Source organism: Engystomops pustulosus, chromosome 8 (genome assembly GCF_040894005.1).
Source record: "Engystomops pustulosus chromosome 8, aEngPut4.maternal, whole genome shotgun sequence".
NCBI classification, from domain to species: domain Eukaryota; kingdom Metazoa; phylum Chordata; class Amphibia; order Anura; family Leptodactylidae; genus Engystomops; species Engystomops pustulosus.
The window spans coordinates 105498982-105519003 of record NC_092418.1 but is presented as its reverse complement, the minus strand read 5'-3'; the positions used below and the strand labels follow the sequence as shown (position 1 = coordinate 105519003).

The 20022-nt window shown below is 55.4% G+C and overlaps 1 protein-coding gene across 2 annotated transcripts; it reads right to left on the bottom strand.

Annotated features, from left to right (window-relative positions):
* Positions 1-10607: 10607 nt before the first annotated feature.
* On the bottom strand, positions 10608-19583 carry C1QL2 (complement C1q like 2). Of its 2 annotated transcripts, none has more exons than XM_072122173.1 (2): positions 18895-19583; positions 10608-11217 (listed from the first exon to the last, which is right to left on the bottom strand). In XM_072122173.1, exons 1-2 carry the CDS (start codon positions 19477-19479, stop codon positions 11038-11040), a joined length of 765 nt encoding a protein of 254 aa, XP_071978274.1. In that variant the 5' UTR covers positions 19480-19583; the 3' UTR covers positions 10608-11037. The 2 variants fall into 2 exon arrangements, with proteins under 2 accessions (XP_071978274.1, XP_071978275.1); XM_072122174.1 differs by having other exon boundaries at positions 18946-19583.
* Positions 19584-20022: the final 439 nt, after the last annotated feature.

The following is a 20022-nucleotide window of genomic DNA, read 5'->3' as shown; positions in this document are numbered from 1 at the left end:
CCTATACACAGGATAGGAGGAGGCCCTATACACAGGACAGGAGGAGCCCCTATACACAAGATAGAGGAGTCCCTATACACAGGACAGGAGGAGCCCCTATACACAGGATAGGAGGAGGCCCTATACACAGGACAAGAACAGCCCCTATACACAGGACAGGAAGAGCCCCTATACACAGGACAGGAGGAGCCCCTATACACAGGACAGGAGGAGCCCCTATACACAAGATAGGAGAAACCCCTATACACAGGACAGGAAGAGCCCCTATACACAGGACAGGAAGAGCCCCTATACACAGGACAGGAGGAGCCCCCTATACACAGGACCGGAACGGCCCCCTATACACAGAACAGAAGCAGCCCCTATACACAGGAAAGGAGGAGCCCCTATACACAGGACAGGAGGAGCCCCTATACACAAGATAGGAGGAGCCCCTATACACAGGACAGGAGGAGCTCCTATACACAGGACAGGAGCAGCCCCCTATACACAGGATAGGAAGAGCCCCTATACACAGGATAGGAGGAGGCCCTATACACAGGACAGGAACAGCCCCTATACACAGGACAGGAGGAGCCCCTATACACAGGACAGGAACAGCCCCCTATACACATAACCGGAAAAGCTTCCTATACACAGGACAGGAACAGACCCCTATACACAGAACAGGAGGAGCCCCTATACACAGGACCAGAACAGCCGTTATACAAAAGACATTAGCAGCCCCTTTATACAGGACAGGAGCAGCCCCCTATACACAGGACAGGAGGAGCCCCTATACACAGGACAGGAGGAGCCCCCTATACACAAGATAGGAGAAACCCCTATACACAGGACAGGAGGAGCTCCTATACACAGGACAGGAGGAGCCCCTATACACAAGATAGGAGAAACCCCTATACACAGGACAGGAGGAGCTCCTATACACAGGACAGGAGCAGCACCGTATACACGGGACAGGAAGAGCCCCTATACACAGGACCGGAACAGCCCCTATACACAGGACAGGAGCAGCCCCCTATACACAGGACAGGAGGAGCCCTTATACACAGGACAGGAGGAGCTCCAATTCACAGGACAGGAGGAGCCCCTATACACAGGACAGGAGGAGCTCCTATACACAGGACAGAAGGAGCCCCCTATACACAGGACAGGAGCAGCCCCCTATACACAGGATAGGAGGAGCCCTTATACACAGGACAGGAGGAGCTCCTATACACAGGAAAGGAGGAGCTCCTATACACAGGACAGGAGGAGCCCCTATACACAGGACAGGAGGAGCCCCTATACACAGGACAGGAGGAGCTCCTATATACAGGACAGGAGGAGCCCCTATACACAGGACACAGCCCTTATACAAAAGACATTAGCAGCGCCTATATACAGCGCAAGAACAGTCCCTATACCCAGGAAGATCAAAGCCCCCTATACACAGGACAGGAACAGCCCCCTATACACAGGACAGGAGGAGCCCCTATACACAGGATAGGAGGAGCCCCTATACACAGGATAGGAGGAGCCCCTATACACAGGACAGGAGGAGCCCCCTATACACAGGACAGGAGCAGCCCCTATACAGAGGACAGGAACAGCCCCCTATACACAGGATAGGAGGAGCCCTTATACACAGGACAGGAAGAGCCCCTATACACAGGACAGGAACAGTCCCCTATACACAGGACAGGAGCAGCCCCCTATACACAGGATAGGAGGAGCCCTTATACACAGGACAGGAGGAGCTCCTATACACAGGACAGGAGGAGCTCCTATACACAGGACAGGAGGAGCCCCTATACAAAGGACAGGAGGAGCCCCTATACACAGGACAGGAGGAGCCCCTATACACAGGACAGGAGGAGCTCCTATTACACAAGACAGGAGGAGCCCCTATACACAGGACACAGCCCTTATACAAAAGACATTAGCAGCGCCTATATACAGCGCAAGAACAGTCCCTATACCCAGGAATATCAAAGCCCCCCTATACACAGGACAGGAGGAGCCCCTATACACAGGACAGCAACAGCCCACTATACAGGGGTAGATAAGGGGTCACCAGTCTCATGTGTTGGGTTTTCCCTTGTACCTCCTGCAGGTGGGGGGGGGGGGTGGGTAGATGAGGGGTCACCATTCCCATGTGTTGGGGTTTCCCTTGTACCTCCTGCAGGTGGGGGGGGGGGGGGTAGATGAGGGGTCACCAGTCCCATGTGTCGGGGTTTCCCTTGTACCTCCTGCAGGTGGGGGGAGGGGTAGATGAGGGGTCACCAGTCTCATGTGTTGGGGTTTCCCTTGTACCTTCTGCAGGTGGGGGGGGGGGGGTAGATGAGTGGTCCAGTCTCATGTGTTGGGGTTTCCCTTGTACCTCCTGCAGGTGGGGGGGGGGGGGTAGATGAGGGGTCACCAGTCCCATGTGTTGGGGTTTCCTTTGTACCTCCTGCAGGTGTGGGGGGGGTAGATGAGGGGTCACCAGTCCCACATGTTGGGGTTTCCATTGAACCTCTGGCAGGTGGGGGGGGGGGGGGGTAGATGAGGGGTCACCAGTCTCATGTGTCGGGGTTTCCCTTGTACCTCCTGCAGGTGGGGGGGGGGTAGATGAGGGGTGACCAGTCTCATGTGTCGGGGTTTCCCTTGTACCTCCTGCAGGTGGGGGGGGGGGGTAGATGAGGGGTCACCAGTCTCATGTGTTTGGGCTCCCTGGTACCTCCTGCAGGTGGGGGGAGGGGTAGATAAGGGGTCACCAGTCCCATGTGTTGGGGTTTCCCTTGTACCTTCTGCAGGTGGGGGGGGGGGGGGTAGATGAGGGGTCACCAGTCCCATGTGTTGGGGTTTCCTTTGTACCTCCTGCAGGTGTGGGGGGGGTAGATGAGGGGTCACCAGTCCCACATGTTGGGGTTTCCATTGAACCTCTGGCAGGTGGGGGGGGGGGGTAGATGAGGGGTCAACAGTCTTATGTGTTGGGGTCTCCCTTGTACCTCCTGCAGGTGGGGGGGGGGGTAGATGAGGGGTCACCAGTCTCATGTGTTGGGGTTTCCCTTGTACCTCCTGCAGGTGGGGGGGGTTAGATGAGGGGTCAACAGTCTCATGTGTTGGGGTCTCCCTTGTACCTCCTGCAGGTGGGGGGAGGGGTAGATAAGGGGTCACCAGTCCCATGTGTTGGGGTTTCCCTTGTACCTTCTGCAGGTGGGGGGGGGGGGTAGATGAGGGGTCACCAGTCTCATGTGTTGGGGTTTCCCTTGTACCTTCTGCAGGTGGGGGGGGGGGGGTAGATGAGGGGTCCAGTCTCATGTGTTGGGGTTTCCCTTGTACCTCCTGCAGGTGGGGGGGGGGGTAGATGAGGGGTCACCAGTCCCATGTGTTGGGGTTTCCTTTGTACCTCCTGCAGGTGTGGGGGGGTAGATGAGGGGTCACCAGTCCCACGTGTTGGGGTTTCCATTGAACCTCTGGCAGGTGGGGGGGGGGGTAGATGAGGGGTCACCAGTCTCATGTGTCGGGGTTTCCCTTGTACCTCCTGCAGGTGGGGGGGGGGTAGATGAGGGGTCACCAGTCTCATGTGTTGGGGTCTCCCTTGTACCTCCTGCAGGTGGGGGGGGGGTAGATGAGGGGTCACCAGTCTCATGTGTTGGGGTCTCCCTTGTACCTCCTGCAGGTGGGGGGGGGGTAGATGAGGGGTGACCAGTCTCATGTGTTGGGGTTTCCCTTGTACCTCCTGCAGGTGGGGGGGGGGGGGGTAGATGAGGGGTGACCAGTCTCATGTGTTGGGGTTTCCCTTGTACCTCTGGCAGGTGGGGGGGGGGGGGTAAATGAGGGGTGACCAGTCTCATGTGTTGGGGTTTCCCTTGTACCTCCTGCAGGTGGGGGGGGGGGTAGATGAGGGGTCACCAGTCTCATGTGTCGGGGTTTCCCTTGTACCTCCTGCAGGTGGGGGGGGGGGTAGATGAGGGTTCACCAGTCTCATGTGTTGGGGTCTCCCTTGTACCTCCTGCAGGTGGGGGGGGGGTAGATGAGGGGTCACCAGTCTCATGTGTTGGGGTCTCCCTTGTACCTCCTGCAGGTGGGGGGGGGGTAGATGAGGGGTGACCAGTCTCATGTGTCGGGGTCTCCCTTGTACCTCCTGCAGGTGGGGGGGGGGGGGATAGATGAGGGGTCACCAGTCTCATGTGTTGGGGTCTCCCTTGTACCTCCTGCAGGTGGGGGGGGGGGGTAGGTGAGGGGTGACCAGTCTCATGTGTCGGGGTTTCCCTTGTACCTCCTGCAGGTGGGGGGGGGGTAGATGAGGGGTCACCAGTCTCATGTGTTGGGGTCTCCCTTGTACCTCCTGCAGGTGGGGGGGGTAGATGAGGGGTGACCAGTCTCATGTGTCGGGGTTTCCCTTGTACCTCCTGCAGGTGGGGGGGGGGGGTAGATGAGGGGTCACCAGTCTCATGTGTTGGGGTTTCCCTTGTACCTCTGGCAGGTGGGGGGGGGGGTGTAGATGAGGGGTCACCAGTCCCATGTGTCGGGGTTTCCCTTGTACCTCCTGCAGGTGGGGGGGGGGGGTAGATGAGGGGTCACCAGTCTCATGTGTTGGGGTCTCCCTTGTACCTCCTGCAGGTGGGGGGGGGGGTAGATGAGGGGTGACCAGTCTCATGTGTTGGGGTTTCCCTTGTACCTCCTGCAGGTGGGGGGGGGGGGGGTAGATGAGGGGTCACCAGTCTCATGTGTTGGGGTTTCCCTTGTACCTCTGGCAGGTGGGGGGGGGTGTAGATGAGGGGTCACCAGTCTCATGTGTTGGGGTCTCCCTTGTACCTCCTGCAGGTGGGGGGTAGATGAAGGGTCACCAGTCCCATGTGTCGGGGTCTCCCTTGTACCTCCTGCAGGTGGGGGGGGGGGTAGATGAGGGGTCACCAGTCTCATGTGTTGGGGTCTCCCTTGTACCTCCTGCAGGTGGGGGGGGGTAGATGAGGGGTCACCAGTCTCATGTGTTGGGGTCTCCCTTGTACCTCCTGCAGGTGTGGGTGGGGGTGGGGTAGATGAGGGGTCACCAGTGTCATGTGTCGGGGTTTCCCTTGTACCTCCTGCAGGTGGGGGGGGGGGGGTAGATGAGGGGTCACCAGTCTCATGTGTTGGGGTTTCCCTTGTACCTCCTGCAGGTGGGGGGGGGGGGAGCGGTAGATGAGGGGTCACCAGTCTCATGTGTTGGGGTCTCCCTTGTACCTCCTGCAGGTGGGGGGGGGGGGGTAGATGAGGGGTCACCAGTCTCATGTGTTGGGGTTTCCCTTGTACCTCCTGCAGGTGGGGGTAGATGAGGGGTCACCAGTCTCATGTGTTGGGGTTTCCCTTGTACCTCCTGCAGGTGTGGGTGGGGGGGGGGGGGGGTAGATGAGGGGTCACCAGTCCCATGTGTTGGGGTTTCCCTTGTACCTCCTGCAAGTGGAGGGAGCGGTAGAAGAGGGGTCACCAGTCTCATGTGTTGGGGTTTCCCTTGTACCTCCTGCAGGTGGGGGGGGGGGGAGCGGTAGATGAGGGGTCACCAGTCTCATGTGTTGGGGTTTCCCTTGTACCTCTTGCAGGTGTGGGTGGGGGGGGGGGGGGAGATGAGGGGTCACCAGTCCCATGTGTTGGGGTTTCCCTTGTACCTCCTGCAGGTGGGGGGGGGGGGGGGAGCGGTAGATGAGGGGTCACCAGTCTCATGTGTTGGGGTTTCCCTTGTACCTCTTGCAGGTGCGGGGGGCTAGATGAGGGGTCACCAGTCTCATGTGTTGGGGTCTCCCTTGTACATCGTGCAGGTGTGGGTGGGGGGGGGGTGGGTAGATGAGGGGTCACCAGTCCCATGTGTTGGGGTTTCCCTTGTACCTCCTGCAAGTGGGGGGAGCGGTAGATGAGGGGTCACCGGTCCCATGTGTTGGGGTTTCCCTTGTACCTCCTGCAGGTGGGGGGGGGGGAGCGGTAGACGAGGGGTCACCAGTCTCATGTGTTGGGGTTTCCCTTGTACCTCCTGCAGGTGGGTGGGGGGGTGGGTAGATGAGGGGTCACCAGTCTCATGTGTTGGGGTTTCCCTTGTACCTCCTGCAGGTGGGGGGGGGGGGGTAGATGAGGGGTCACCAGTCTCATGTGTTGGGGTTTCCCTTGTACCTCCTGCAGGTGTGGGTGGGGGGGGTAGATGAGGGGTCACCAGTCCCATGTGTTGGGGTCTCCCTTGTACCTCCTGCAGGTGTGGGTGGGGGGGGGTAGATCAGGGGTCACCAGTCCCATGTGTTGGGGTTTCCCTTGTACCTCCTGCAAGTGGGGGGAGCGGTAGATGAGGGGTCACCAGTCTCATGTGTTGGGGTTTCCCTTGTACCTCCTGCAGGTGGGGGGGGGGGGTAGATGAGGGGTCACCAGTCCCATGTGTTGGGGTCTCCCTTGTACCTCCTGCAGGTGGGGGGGGGGGGGGGTAGATGAGGGGTCACCAGTCTCATGTGTTGGGGTTTCCCTTGTACCTCCTGCAGGTGGGGGGGGCAGATGAGGGGTCACCAGTCCCATGTGTTGGGGTTTCCCTTGTACCTCCTGCAGGTGTGGGGGGGGGGGGTAGATGAGGGGTCACCAGTCTCATGTGTTGGGGTTTCCCTTGTACCTCCTGCAGGTGTGGGGGGGGGGGTAGATGAGGGGTCACCAGTCTCATGTGTCGGGATTTTCCCTTGTACCTCCTGCAGGTGGGGGGTTAGATGAGGGGTCACCAGTCCCACGTGTTGGGGTTTCCCTTGCACCTCCTGCAGGTGGGGGGAGGGGTAGATGAGGGGTCACCAGTCCCATGTGTTGGGGTTTCCCTTGTACCTCTTGCAGGTTGGGGGGGGGGGGTAGATGAGGGGTCACCAGTCTCATGTGTTGGGGTCTCCCTTGCACCTCCTGCAGGTGGGGGGGGGGGGGGTAGATGAGGGGTCACTAGTCCCATGTGTTGGGGTTTCCCTTGTACCTCCTGCAGGTGGGTGGGGGGGTGGATAGATGAGGGGTCACCAGTCCCATGTGTTGGGGTTTCCCTTGTACCTCCTGCAGGTGGGGGGAGGGGTAGATGAGGGGTCACCAGTCCCATGCGTTGGGGTCTCCCTTGTACCTCCTGCAGGTGGGGGGTTAGATGAGGGGTCACCAGTCCCACGTGTTGGGGTTTCCCTTGTACCTCCTGCAGGTGGGGGGGGGGGAGGGTAGATGAGGGGTCACCAGTCTCATGTGTTGGGGTTTCCCTTGTACCTCCTGCAGGTGGGGAGGGAGGGGTAGATGAGGGGTCACCAGTCTCATGTGTTGGGGTTTCCCTTGTACCTCCTGCAGGTGGGGGGTTAGATGAGGGGTCACCAGTCCCACGTGTTGGGGTTTCCCTTGTTCCTCCTGCAGGTGGGGGGGGGGGAGGGTAGATGAGGGGTCACCAGTCTCATGTGTTGGGGTTTCCCTTGTACCTCCTGCAGGTGGGGAGGGAGGGGTAGATGAGGGGTCACCAGTCTCATGTGTTGGGGTTTCCCTTGTACCTCTGGCAGGTGGGGGGGGGGGTAGATGAGGGGTCACCAGTCTCATGTGTTGGGGTCTCCCTTGTACCTCCTGCAGGTGTGGGGGGGGGGGTAGATGAGGGGTCACCAGTCTCATGTGTTGGGGTTTCCCTTGTACCTCCTGCAGGTGGGGGGGGGGGTAGATGAGGGGTGACCAGTTTCATGTGTTGGGGTTTCCCTTGTACCTCCTGCAGGTGGGGGGGGGGGGAGGGTAGATGAGGGGTCACCAGTCTCATGTGTTGGGGTTTCCCTTGTACCTCCTGCAGGTGGGGAGGGAGGGGTAGATGAGGGGTCACCAGTCTCATGTGTTGGGGTTTCCCTTGTACCTCTGGCAGGTGGGGGGGGGGGGGTAGATGAGGGGTCACCAGTCTCATGTGTTGGGGTCTCCCTTGTACCTCCTGCAGGTGTGGGGGGGGGGGGGGGTAGATGAGGGGTCACCAGTCTCATGTGTTGGGGTTTCCCTTGTACCTCCTGCAGGTGGGGGGGGGGGTAGATGAGGGGTCACCAGTTTCATGTGTTGGGGTTTCCCTTGTACCTCCTGCAGGTGGGGGGGGGGGCGGTAGATGAGGGGTCACCAGTCTCATGTGTTGGGGTTTCCCTTATACCTCCTGCAGGTGGGGAGGGGGGGTAGATGAGGGGTCACCAGTCTCATGTGTTTGGGCTCCCTGGTACCTCCTGCAGGTGGGGAGGGGGGGTAGATGAGGGGTCCACCAGTCTCATGTGTTTGGGCTCCCTGGTACCTCCTGCAGGTGGGGAGGGGGGGTAGATGAGGGGTCACCAGTCTCATGTGTTGGGGTTTCGCTTATACCTCCTGCAGGTGGGGGGGGGGGCGGTAGAAGAGGGGTCACCAGTCTCATGTGTTTGGGCTCCCTGGTACCTCCTGCAGGTGGGGAGGGGGGGTAGATGAGGGGTCCACCAGTCTCATGTGTTTGGGCTCCCTGGTACCTCCTGCAGGTGGGGGGGGGGGGGTAGATGAGGGGTCACCAGTCTCATGTGTTTGGGCTCCCTGGTACCTCCTGCAGGTGGGGTGGGGGGGGTAGATGAGGGGTCACCAGTCTCATGTGTTGGGGTCTCCCTTGTACCTCCTGCAGGTGTGGGTGGGGGGGGGGTAGATGAGGGGTCACCAGTTCCATGTGTTGGGGTTTCCCTTGTACCTCCTGCAAGTGGGGGGAGCGGTAGATGAGGGGTCACCGGTCCCATGTGTTGGGGTTTCCCTTGTACCTCCTGCAGGTGGGGGGGGGAGCGGTAGATGAGGGGTCACCAGTCTCATGTGTTGGGGTTTCCCTTGTACCTCCTGCAGGTGGGGGGGGGGTAGATGAGGGGTCACCAGTTTCATGTGTTGGGGTTTCCCTTGTACCTCCTGCAGGTGGGGGGGGGCGGTAGATGAGGGGTCACCAGTCTCATGTGTTGGGGTTTCCTTTATACCTCCTGCAGGTGGGGAGGGGGGGTAGATGAGGGGTCACCAGTCTCATGTGTTTGGGCTCCCTGGTACCTCCTGCAGGTGGGGAGGGGGGGTAGATGAGGGGTCCACCAGTCTCATGTGTTTGGGCTCCCTGGTACCTCCTGTAGGTGGGGAGGGGGGTAGATGAGGGGTCACCAGTCTCATGTGTTGGGGTTTCCCTTATACCTCCTGCAGGTGGGGGGGGGGGGCGGTAGATGAGGGGTCACCAGTCTCATGTGTTTGGGCTCCCTGGTACCTCCTGCAGGTGGGGAGGGGGGGTAGATGAGGGGTCCACCAGTCTCATGTGTTTGGGCTCCCTGGTACCTCCTGCAGGTAGGGGGGGGGGGGTAGATGAGGGGTCACCAGTCTCATGTGTTTGGGCTCCCTGGTACCTCCTGCAGGTGGGGTGGGGGGGTAGATGAGGGGGTCACCAGTCTCATGTGTTTGGGCTCCCTGGTACCTCCTGCAGGTAGGGGGGGGGGGGGGTAGATGAGGGGGTCACCAGTCTCATGTGTTTGGGCTCCCTGGTACCTCCTGCAGGTGGGGTGGGGGGGTAGATGAGGGGGTCACCAGTCTCATGTGTTTGGGCTCCCTGGTACCTCCTGCAGGTAGGGGGGGGGGGTAGATGAGGGGTCACCAGTCTCATGTGTTTGGGCTCCCTGGTACCTCCTGCAGGTGGGGTGGGGGGGTAGATGAGGGGTCACCAGTCTCATGTGTTTGGGCTCCCTGGTACCTCCTGCAGGTGGGGTGGGGGGGTAGATGAGGGGTCACCAGTGTCATGTGTTTGGGCTTTCTGGTGGGCCCTGAGGTCACCTGTTACAAAATCAATGAAAGTAGATTCATAGTTATTGTCTAAAAACATGTTTATTGAGTTTGTGAGAGATGGTGGGGCAGGTGTCGGGGAGACTCCATAGCGCCGCCAGGTGTCGCCTCTACAGATTGTGAAGATACATCTGCATGTGCAATAGAACAATGAAACTACAAACCCTAAAGGAAGAAGGCGATGATGAGGTCGCAGCGGGCGCGCTTCACCCCTTGTTCCCACAATCCTCCAGTCTCTGATTCATAAAGATGACACCAGAAATCCTACAAGCGCCACGTGACATAGGCCCAGATTTATCTTCCTGCCGCACTTTGCGGACGTCGCTTGCTCGTGCAAGTGTTTGCGCCAGTTTTGTGTCGCGGACACTCTGTTTCCTGCACATACAGGGGCCTTCCGGTGCCGATTCCAAAAAAACTGGTGTAAGTGGTATCAGAGGGTGCAGGAGGCACCCGATTACCGTGCGCCAGTGCTCTATAATCTGCCGCATTATTGATAGATCTGGGCCAGTATGTCCTAGGAGGGGAAGCCATTGTATATGGCCGCTCCCCCCACCTCCTCAACGAGTGAGCGTCATCCCAGCACAGAAGGACCTCCAAATACTGTCCAATCTACAGGGAAAGGTGTCAAGAGGCCACCACTAGCCAGTGGAGAGTGGGTGCAGCCGATGGAGGATGGGTGCAGTCTGTAGGGTGGATACAATGTGGAAGATGGATGTAGTCAGTGGAGTATGGGTGTAGTCAGTGTATAACGGGTGCAGTGTGGGTGCAGCCGGTGAAGGATGGGTGCAGTGTGGAGAGTGGCTGCTGCCAGTGGAGGGTGGGTATAATGTGTAGGATGGGTGTAATGTGTAGGATGGGTGTAATGTGAAAGAAGGGTTAGGGTGGGAGCAGCCAGTGGAGGATGGAAGTAGTGTGGAAGATGGGTGTAGGGTGGGTGCAGCCAGTGGACAGTGGGTGTAGTGTGGAGGATGGGTGAAGCCAGTGGAGGATGTGTGTAGTGTGGGTGCAGAGTGGAAAATGGGTGTAGTCAATGAAGGATGAGTGTAGTCAGTGAGGAGTGGGTGTAGTGTGGATGATGGGTGTAGTCAGTGGAGGATGGGTGTTGTCAGTGAAGGACGAGTAGTCAGTGGAGGGTGGGTGCAGTGTGGAGGATGTGTGTAACATGGATGTAGTCATTGGGTATCATCTTCTCCTTGGGGGTCACTGTTCTTTATGGAGCTCTGTAGATACCAGATATAAACCCCCCGCCCCAGTGGGTGTCCAGATGATGGCGCTCATGTGTTAGTCGGGGTACAGGATGAATCCAGAGAAGGTGCTGTACTTGTTATTGTTCCCGCCATGAGCTTTCCCACCATCCAGCTTTACGTAAATCTCATCTCCAGAGTCCAGGTGCAGCACCACACTGTTACTGGCATAGTCATAGTTCTGATCCGCATCCTGAGCGATGGCGCTGGCCCGAACCTGTGGAGAAAGCGACAGAGACATCAAGCAGTCGCCAACACATCTATAATCTATGACGGGAAAGAACCCCTTTCACCAGGAGGCTCCCAAACACAGCACCTAGAATATTATCATTACCCCTCCAGATACAACACTACTATGCAGGATGAGGAGAGTAGTGCTGTATGTAGTGCAGGATGAGGAGAGTAGTGCTGTATGTAGTGCAGGATGAGGAGAGTAGTGCTGTATGTACTGCAGGATGAGGAGAGTAGTGCTGTATGTACTGCAGGATGAGGAGAGTAGTGCTGTATGTAGTGCAGAATGAGGGGAGTAGTGCTGTACATAGTGCAGGATGAGGGGAGTAGTGCTGTACATAGTGCAGGGTGAGGGGAGTAGTGCTGTATATAGTGTAGGATGAGGGGAGTAGTGCTGTACATAGTGCAGGATGAGGGGAGTAGTGCTGTATGTAGTGCAGGATGAGGGGAGTAGTGCTGTATGTAGTGCAGGATGAGGAGAGTAGTGCTGTATGTAGTGCAGGATGAGGAGAGTAGTGCTGTATGTACTGCAGGATGAGGAGAGTAGTGCTCTATGTAGTGCAGAATGAGGGGAGTAGTGCTGTATGTACTGCTGGATGAGGGGAGTAGTGCTGTATATAGTGCAGGATGAGGGGAGTAGTGCTGTATATAGTGCAGGGTGAGGGGAGTAGTGCTGTATATAGTGTAGGATGAGGGGAGTAGTGCTGTACATAGTGCAGGGTGAGGGGAGTAGTGCTGTACATAGTGCAGGGTGAGGAGAGTAGTGCTGTATATAGTGTAGGATGAGGGGAGTAGTGCTGTATATAGTGTAGGATGAGGGGAGTAGTGCTGTACATAGTGCAGGGTGAGGGGAGTAGTGCTGTATATAGTGCAGGATGAGGAGAGTAGTGCTGTATATAGTGTAGGATGAGGGGAGTAGTGCTGTATATAGTGTAGGATGAGGGGAGTAGTGCTGTATATAGTGTAGGATGAGGGGAGTAGTGCTGTATATAGTGTAGGATGAGGGGAGTAGTGCTGTATATAGTGCAGGATGAGGGGAGTAGTGCTGTATGTAGTGCAGGATGAGGAGAGTAGTGCTGTATGTAGTGCAGGATGAGGAGAGTAGTGCTGTATGTACTGCAGGATGAGGAGAGTAGTGCTGTATGTAGTGCAGGATGAGGGGAGTAGTGCTGCATGTAGTGCAGGATGAGGGGAGTAGTGCTGTCTGTAGTGCAAGATGAGGGGAGTAGTTCTGTATGTAGTGCAGGATGAGGGGAGTAGTTCTGTATGTAGTGCAGGATGAGGGGAGTAGTGCTGTATGCAGTGCAGGATGAGGGGAGTAGTGCTGTCTGTAGTGCAGGATGATGGGAGTAGTGCTGTATATAGTGCAGGATAAGGGGAGTAGTGCTGTATATAGTATAGGATGAGGGGAGTAGTGCAGGATGAGGGGAGTAGCGCTGTACATAGTGCAGGATGAGGGGAGTAGTGCTGTATATAGTGCAGGATGAGGGGAGTAGTGCTGTATATAGTATAGGATGAGGGAAGTAGTGCAGGATGAGGGGAGTAGTGCTGTATGTAGTGCAGGATGAGGGGAGTAGTGCTGTATGTAGTGCAGGATGAAGGGAGTAGTGCTGTACATAGTGCAGGATGAGGGGAGTAGTGCTGTATATAGTGTAGGATGAGGGGAGTAGTGCTGTATATAGTGCAGGATGAGGGGAGTAGTGCTGTATATAGTGCAGGATGATGGGAGTAGTGCTGTATATAGTGCAGGATGAGGGGAGTAGTGCTGTATATAGTGCAGGATGAGGGGAGTAGTGCTGTATATAGTGCAGGATGAGGGGAGTAGTGCTGTACATAGTGCAGGGTGAGGGGAGTAGTGCTGTACATAGTGTAGGATGAGGGGAGTAGTGCTGTATATAGTGCAGGATGAGGGGAGTAGTGCTCTATGTAGTGCAGGATGAGGGGAGTAGTGCTGTATATAGTGCAGGATAAGGGGAGTAGTGCTGTATATAGTGCAAGATGAGGAGAGTAGTGCTGTATGTAGTGCAGGATGAGGAGAGTAGTGCTGTATGTACTGCAGGATGAGGAGAGTAGTGCTGTATATAGTGCAGGATGAGGGGAGTAGTGCTGTATATAGTGCAGGATGAGGGGAGTAGTGCTGTATGTAGTGCAGAATGAGGGGAGTAGTGCTGTATATAGTGCAGGATGAGGGGAGTAGTGCTGTATATAGTGCAGGATGAGGGGAGTAGTGCTGTATGTAGTGCAGAATGAGGGGAGTAGTGCTGTATATAGTGCAGGATGAGGGGAGTAGTGCTGTATATAGTGCAGGATGAGGGGAGTAGTGCTGTATGTAGTGCAGAATGAGGGGAGTAGTGCTGTATATAGTGCAGGATGAGGGGAGTAGTGCTGTATATAGTGCAGGATGAGGGGAGTAGTGCTGTATGTAGTGCAGAATGAGGGGAGTAGTGCTGTATATAGTGCAGGATGAGGGGAGTAGTGCTGTATGTAGTGCAGGATGAGGGGAGTAGTGCTGTATAAAGTGTAGGATGAGGGGAGTAGTGCTGTATATAGTGTAGGATGAGGGGAGTAGTGCTGTATATAGTGCAGGATGAGGGGAGTAGTGCTGTATGTAGTGCAGGATGAGGAGAGTAGTGCTGTATGTAGTGCAGGATGAGGAGAGTAGTGCTGTATATAGTGCAGGATGAGGGGAGTAGTGCTGTCTGTAGTGCAAGATGAGGGGAGTAGTTCTGTATGTAGTGCAGGATGAGGGGAGTAGTTCTGTATGTAGTGCAGGATGAGGGGAGTAGTGCTGTACATAGTGCAGGATGAGGGGAGTAGTGCTGTATGCAGTGCAGGATGAGGGGAGTAGTGCTGTCTGTAGTGCAGGATGATGGGAGTAGTGCTGTATATAGTGCAGGATAAGGGGAGTAGTGCTGTATATAGTATAGGATGAGGGGAGTAGTGCAGGATGAGGGGAGTAGCGCTGTACATAGTGCAGGATGAGGGGAGTAGTGCTGTATATAGTGCAGGATGAGGGGAGTAGTGCTGTATATAGTATAGGATGAGGGGAGTAGTGCAGGATGAGGGGAGTAGTGCTGTATGTAGTGCAGGATGAGGGGAGTAGTGCTGTATGTAGTGCAGGATGAAGGGAGTAGTGCTGTATATAGTGCAGGATGAGGGGAGTAGTGCTGTATATAGTGCAGGATGAAGGGAGTAGTGCTGTATATAGTGCAGGGTGAGGGGAGTAGTGCTGTATATAGTGCAGGGTGAGGGGAGTAGTGCTGTATGTAGTGCAGGATGAGGGGAGTAGTGCTGTATGTAGTGCAGGATGAAGGGAGTAGTGCTGTATATAGTGCAGGATGAGGGGAGTAGTGCTGTATATAGTGCAGGATGAGGGGAGTAGTGCTGTATATAGTGAAGGATGAGGGGAGTAGTGCTGTATATAGTGCAGGGTGAGGAGAGTAGTGCTGTATATAGTGTAGGATGAGGGGAGTAGTGCTGTACATAGTGCAGGATGAGGGGAGTAGTTCTGTATATAGTGCAGGATGAAGGGAGTAGTGCTGTATATAGTGCAGGATGAGGGGAGTAGTGCTGTATATAGTGCTGGATGATGGGAGTAGTGCTGTATATAGTGCAGGATGAGGGGAGTAGTGCTGTATATAGTGCAGGATGAGGGGAGTAGTGCTGTATATAGTGCAGGATGAGGGGAGTAGTGCTGAACGTAGTGCAGGATGAGGGGAGTAGTGCTGTACATAGTGCAGGATGAGGGGAGTAGTGCTGTATGTAGTGCAAGATGAGGGGAGTAGTGCTGTATGTAGTGCAGGATGAGGGGAGTAGTGCTGTATATAGTGCAAGATGAGGGGAGTAGTGCTGTATGTAGTGCAGGATGAGGGGAGTAGTGCTGTATATAGTGCAGGATAAGGGGAGTAGTGCTGTATATAGTGCAAGATGAGGAGAGTAGTGCTGTATGTAGTGCAGGATGAGGAGAGTAGTGCTGTATGTACTGCAGGATGAGGAGAGTAGTGCTGTATATAGTGCAGGGTGAGGGGAGTAGTGCTGTATGTAGTGCAGAATGAGGGGAGTAGTGCTGTATATAGTGCAGGATGAGGGGAGTAGTGCTGTATATAGTGCAGGATGAGGGGAGTAGTGCTGTACATAGTGCAGGATGAGGGGAGTAGTGCTGTACATAGTGCAGGGTGAGGGGAGTAGTGCTGTATATAGTGCAGGATGAGGAGAGTAGTGCTGTATATAGTGTAGGATGAGGGGAGTAGTGCTGTATATAGTGTAGGATGAGGGGAGTAGTGCTGTATATAGTGCAGGATGAGGGTAGTAGTGCTGTATATAGTGCAGGATGAGGGGAGTAGTGCTGTATATAGTGCAGGATGAGGGGAGTAGTGCTGTATGTAGTGCAGGACGAGGGTAGTAGTGCTGTATGTAGTGCAGGATGAGGAGAGTAGTGCTGTATGTACTGCAGGATGAGGAGAGTAGTGCTGTATGTAGTGCAGGATGAGGGGAGTAGTGCTGTATGTAGTGCAGGATGAGGGGAGTAGTGCTGTCTGTAGTGCAAGATGAGGGGAGTAGTTCTGTATGTAGTGCAGGATGAGGGGAGTAGTTCTGTATGTAGTGCAGGATGAGGGTAGTAGTGCTGTACATAGTGCAGGATGAGGGGAGTAGTGCTGTCTGTAGTGCAGGATGATGGGAGTAGTGCTGTATATAGTGCAGGATAAGGGGAGTAGTGCTGTATATAGTATAGGATGAGGGGAGTAGTGCAGGATGAGGGGAGTAGCGCTGTACATAGTGCAGGATGAGGGGAGTAGTGCTGTATATAGTGCAGGATGAGGGGAGTAGTGCTGTATATAGTATAGGATGAGGGGAGTAGTGCAGGATGAGGGGAGTAGTGCTGTATGTAGTGCAGGATGAGGGGAGTAGTGCTGTATGTAGTGCAGGATGAGGGGAGTAGTGCTGTATGTAGTGCAGGATGAAGGGAGTAGTGCTGTACATAGTGCAGGATGAGGGGAGTAGTGCTGTATATAGTGCAGGATGAGGGGAGTAGTGCTGTATATAGTGCAGGATGAGGGGAGTAGTGCTGTATATAGTGCAGGATGATGGGAGTAGTGCTGTATATAGTGCAGGATGAGGGGAGTAGTGCTGTATATAGTGCAGGATGAGGGGAGTAGTGCTGTATATAGTGCAAGATGAGGGGAGTAGTGCTGTATGTAGTGCAGGATGAGGGGAGTAGTGCTGTATATAGTGCAGGATGAGGGGAGTAGTGCTGTATATAGTGCAGGATGAGGGGAGTAGTGCTGTATATAGTGCAGGATGAGGGGAGTAGTGCTGTATGTAGTGCAGGATGAGGGGAGTAGTGCTGTATATAGTGCAGGATAAGGGGAGTAGTGCTGTATATAGTGCAAGATGAGGGGAGTAGTGCTGTATATAGTGCAGGATGAGGGGAGTAGTGCAGGATGAGGGGAGTAGTGCTGTATGTAGTGCAGGATGAGGGGAGTAGTGCTGTACATAGTGCAGGATGAGGGGAGTAGTGCTGTATGTAGTGCAGGATGAGGAGAGTAGTGCTGTCTGTAGTGCAGGATGAGGGGAGTAGTTCTGCCTGTAGTGCAGGATGAGGGGAGTAGTGCTGTCTGTAGTGCAGGATGAGGGGAGTAGTGCTGTATATAGTGCAAGATGAGGGGAGTAGTGCTGTATATAGTGTAGGATGAGGGGAGTAGTGCTGTATATAGTGCAGGATGAGGGGAGTAGTGCTGTACATAGTGTAGGATGAGGGGAGTAGTGCTGTATATAGTGCAGGATGAGGGGAGTAGTGCTGTCTGTAGTGCAGGATGGAGGAGTAGTGCTGTATATAGTGCAGGATGAGGGGAGTAGTGCTGTACATAGTGCAGGATGAGGGGAGTAGTGCTGTCTGTAGTGCAGGATGAGGGGAGTAGTTCTGTCTGTAGTGCAGGATGAGGGGAGTAGTGCTGTATATAGTGTAGGATGAGGGGAGTAGTGCTGTCTGTAGTGCAGGATGAGGGGAGTAGTGCTGTACGTAGTGCAGGATGAGGGGAGTAGTGCTGTATGTAGTGCAGGATGAGGAGAGTAGTGCTGTATATAGTGCAGGATGAGGGGAGTAGTGCAAGATGAGGGGAGAAGTGCTGTATATAGTGTAGGATGAGGGGAGAAGTGCTGTATATAGTGTAGGATGAGGGGAGAAGTGCTGTATATAGTGTAGGATGAGGGGAGTAGTGCTGTATATAGTGTAGGATGAGGGGAGTAGTGCTGTATATAGTGTAGGATGAGGGGAGAAGTGCTGTATACAGTGCAGGATGAGGGGAGTAGTGCTGTATGTAGTGCAGGATGAGGGGAGTAGTGCTATATATAGTGCAGGATGAGGGTAGTAGTGCTGTATATAGTGCAGGATGAGGGTAGTAGTGCTGTATATAGTGCAGGATGAGGAGAGTAGTGCTGTATGTAGTGCAGGATGAGGGGAGTAGTGCTGTATATAGTGCAGGATGAGGGGAGTAGTGCTGTATATAGTGCAGGATGAGGGGAGTAGAGCTGTATATAGTGCAGGATGAGGGGAGTAGTGCTGTATATAGTGTAGGATGAGGGGAGTAGTGCTGTATATAGTGCAGGATGAGGAGAGTAGAGCTTTATGTAGTGCAGGGTGAGGGGAGTAGTTCTGTATATAGTGCAGGATGAGGGGAATAGTGCTGTATGTAGTGCAGGATGAGGGGAGTAGTGCTGTATATAGTGCAGGGTGAGGGGAGTAGTGCTGTATATAGTGCAGGATGAGGGGAGTAGTGCTGTATGTAGTGCAGGATGAGGGGAGTAGTGCTGTATATAGTGTAGGATGAGGGGAGTAGTGCTGTATATAGTGCAGGATGAGGGGAGTAGTGCTGTCTGTAGTGCAGGATGAGGGGAGTAGTGCTGTATATAGTGCAGGGTGAGGGGAGTAGTGCTGTATATAGTGCAGGATGAGGGGAGTAGTGCTGTATATAGTGCAGGATGAGGGGAGTAGTGCTGTATATAGTGCAGGATGAGGGGAGTAGTGCTGTATATAGTGCAGGGTGAGGGGAGTAGTGCTGTATATAGTGTAGGATGAGGGGAGTAGTGCTGTATATAGTGCAGGATGAGGGGAGTAGTGCTGTCTGTAGTGCAGGATGAGTGGAGTAGTGCTGTATTTAGTGTAGGATGAGGGGAGTAGTGCTGTATATAGTGCAGGGTGAGGGGAGTAGTGCTGTATTTAGTGTAGGATGAGGGGAGTAGTGCTGTATATAGTGCAGGATGAGAAGTGCTGTATGTAGTGCAGGATGAGGGGAGTAGTGCTTCATATAATGCAGGATGAGGGGAGTAGTGCTGTATATAGTGCAGCTCCCTTGCTCTGCACTTGCCTGTTGTTGTACAGGACCCCCCTGCTCTGCACCTACCCGTTCTTGCACAGGTCCTCTCCCGGCTCCTCCCTCTGGCTCCGCACCTGCCGTTATTTGCACCCGGCTCTTCCCAGGCTCCTGAACATTTCCTGCCCCGGCTCCGCACCTACCCGTTCTTGCACAGTTCCTCCCCCGGCTGCCATCCCACCGGCTACTACTCAGCTCCGCACCTTGCAGTTTTTTCACAAGTCCTTCACTGCTCCTCCCCCTGGCTCCGCACCTACTTATTCTTGCACAAGTTGACCCCCTCGGCTCCGCACCTGCCTGTTGTTGTACAGGTCCCCCCTCGGCTCCTCCCCCTGGCTCCGCACCTGCCCGTTCTTGCACAGGTCCGCCCACATGCTGGTGCCATCGCCCCCGCGCATCAGGATGTGGTAGGTGAAGTAGTAGATCCCCGGAACCTGGACGGTGAATTTCCCGGTGCTCGGGTCGTAGCTGCTGCCGACATTGGTCACGACATCGTCAAACTTGAGGAGTTCGTATCCCTCGTGCGGACTCTTCAGGCCGACATAGAAGGCGATGCGGGGTCCCGGGACAACAGGGGCCACATCCGCCGCGGAGCCTCCAGCTCTGCCCGGCTCTCCGCGCTCTCCCGGGGGGCCCCGCGCTCCTGGGAGTCCAGGCTCTCCAGGGGGGCCCCGCGCTCCCGGTTTGCCGGCTCTGCCGGGGTCGCCCTGTGGCCCCTGGATGAATGGCGGAGGGGCCCCGCTGAGATCCTGAAGAGCCTCCCCGGGTGTGTGTCCGCTATAGGAGTCACAGATCATCCTGCATGTGCCCAACATCTCATAGTGCCCGGAACCGGGTGTCAGCACCGCCAGCAGCGGCAGGAGGAGGACCAGGAGCATGGACACTCAAGAACAGCCAGGAACACCCGACAGCAACACTCGACACCCGCCAGAGAGAGAGACAGAGAAAGGAGCTGCAGCGGCTGCGGAAACACAAGCAGAAGTGAGAGGCGAAACCGGGAGCGGAGAGAGTAGAGGATGAACTGAGCGGGGGCGGGGCACACACACGGGAGGGGAGGGGCTAGAGTGAGGGGGGAGGTAAAGTATCTAAACAGTAGGATGAGGGGGTATAGTGTATACACAGGAGGAGGGGGTATAGTGTATACACAGGAGGAGGGGGTATAGCGTATACACAGGAGGAGGAGGAGGTATAGCGTATACACAGGAGGTGGAGGGGGTATAGTGTATACACAGGAGGAGGGGGGGTACAGTGTATACACAGGAGGGGGGGTACAGTGTATACACAGGAGAAGGGGGGTACAGTGTATACACAGGAGGAGGAGGGGGTATAGTGTATACACAGGAGGAGGAGGGGGTATAGTGTATACACAGGAGGAGGAGGGGGTATAGTGTATACACAGGAGGAAGAGGGGGTATAGTGTA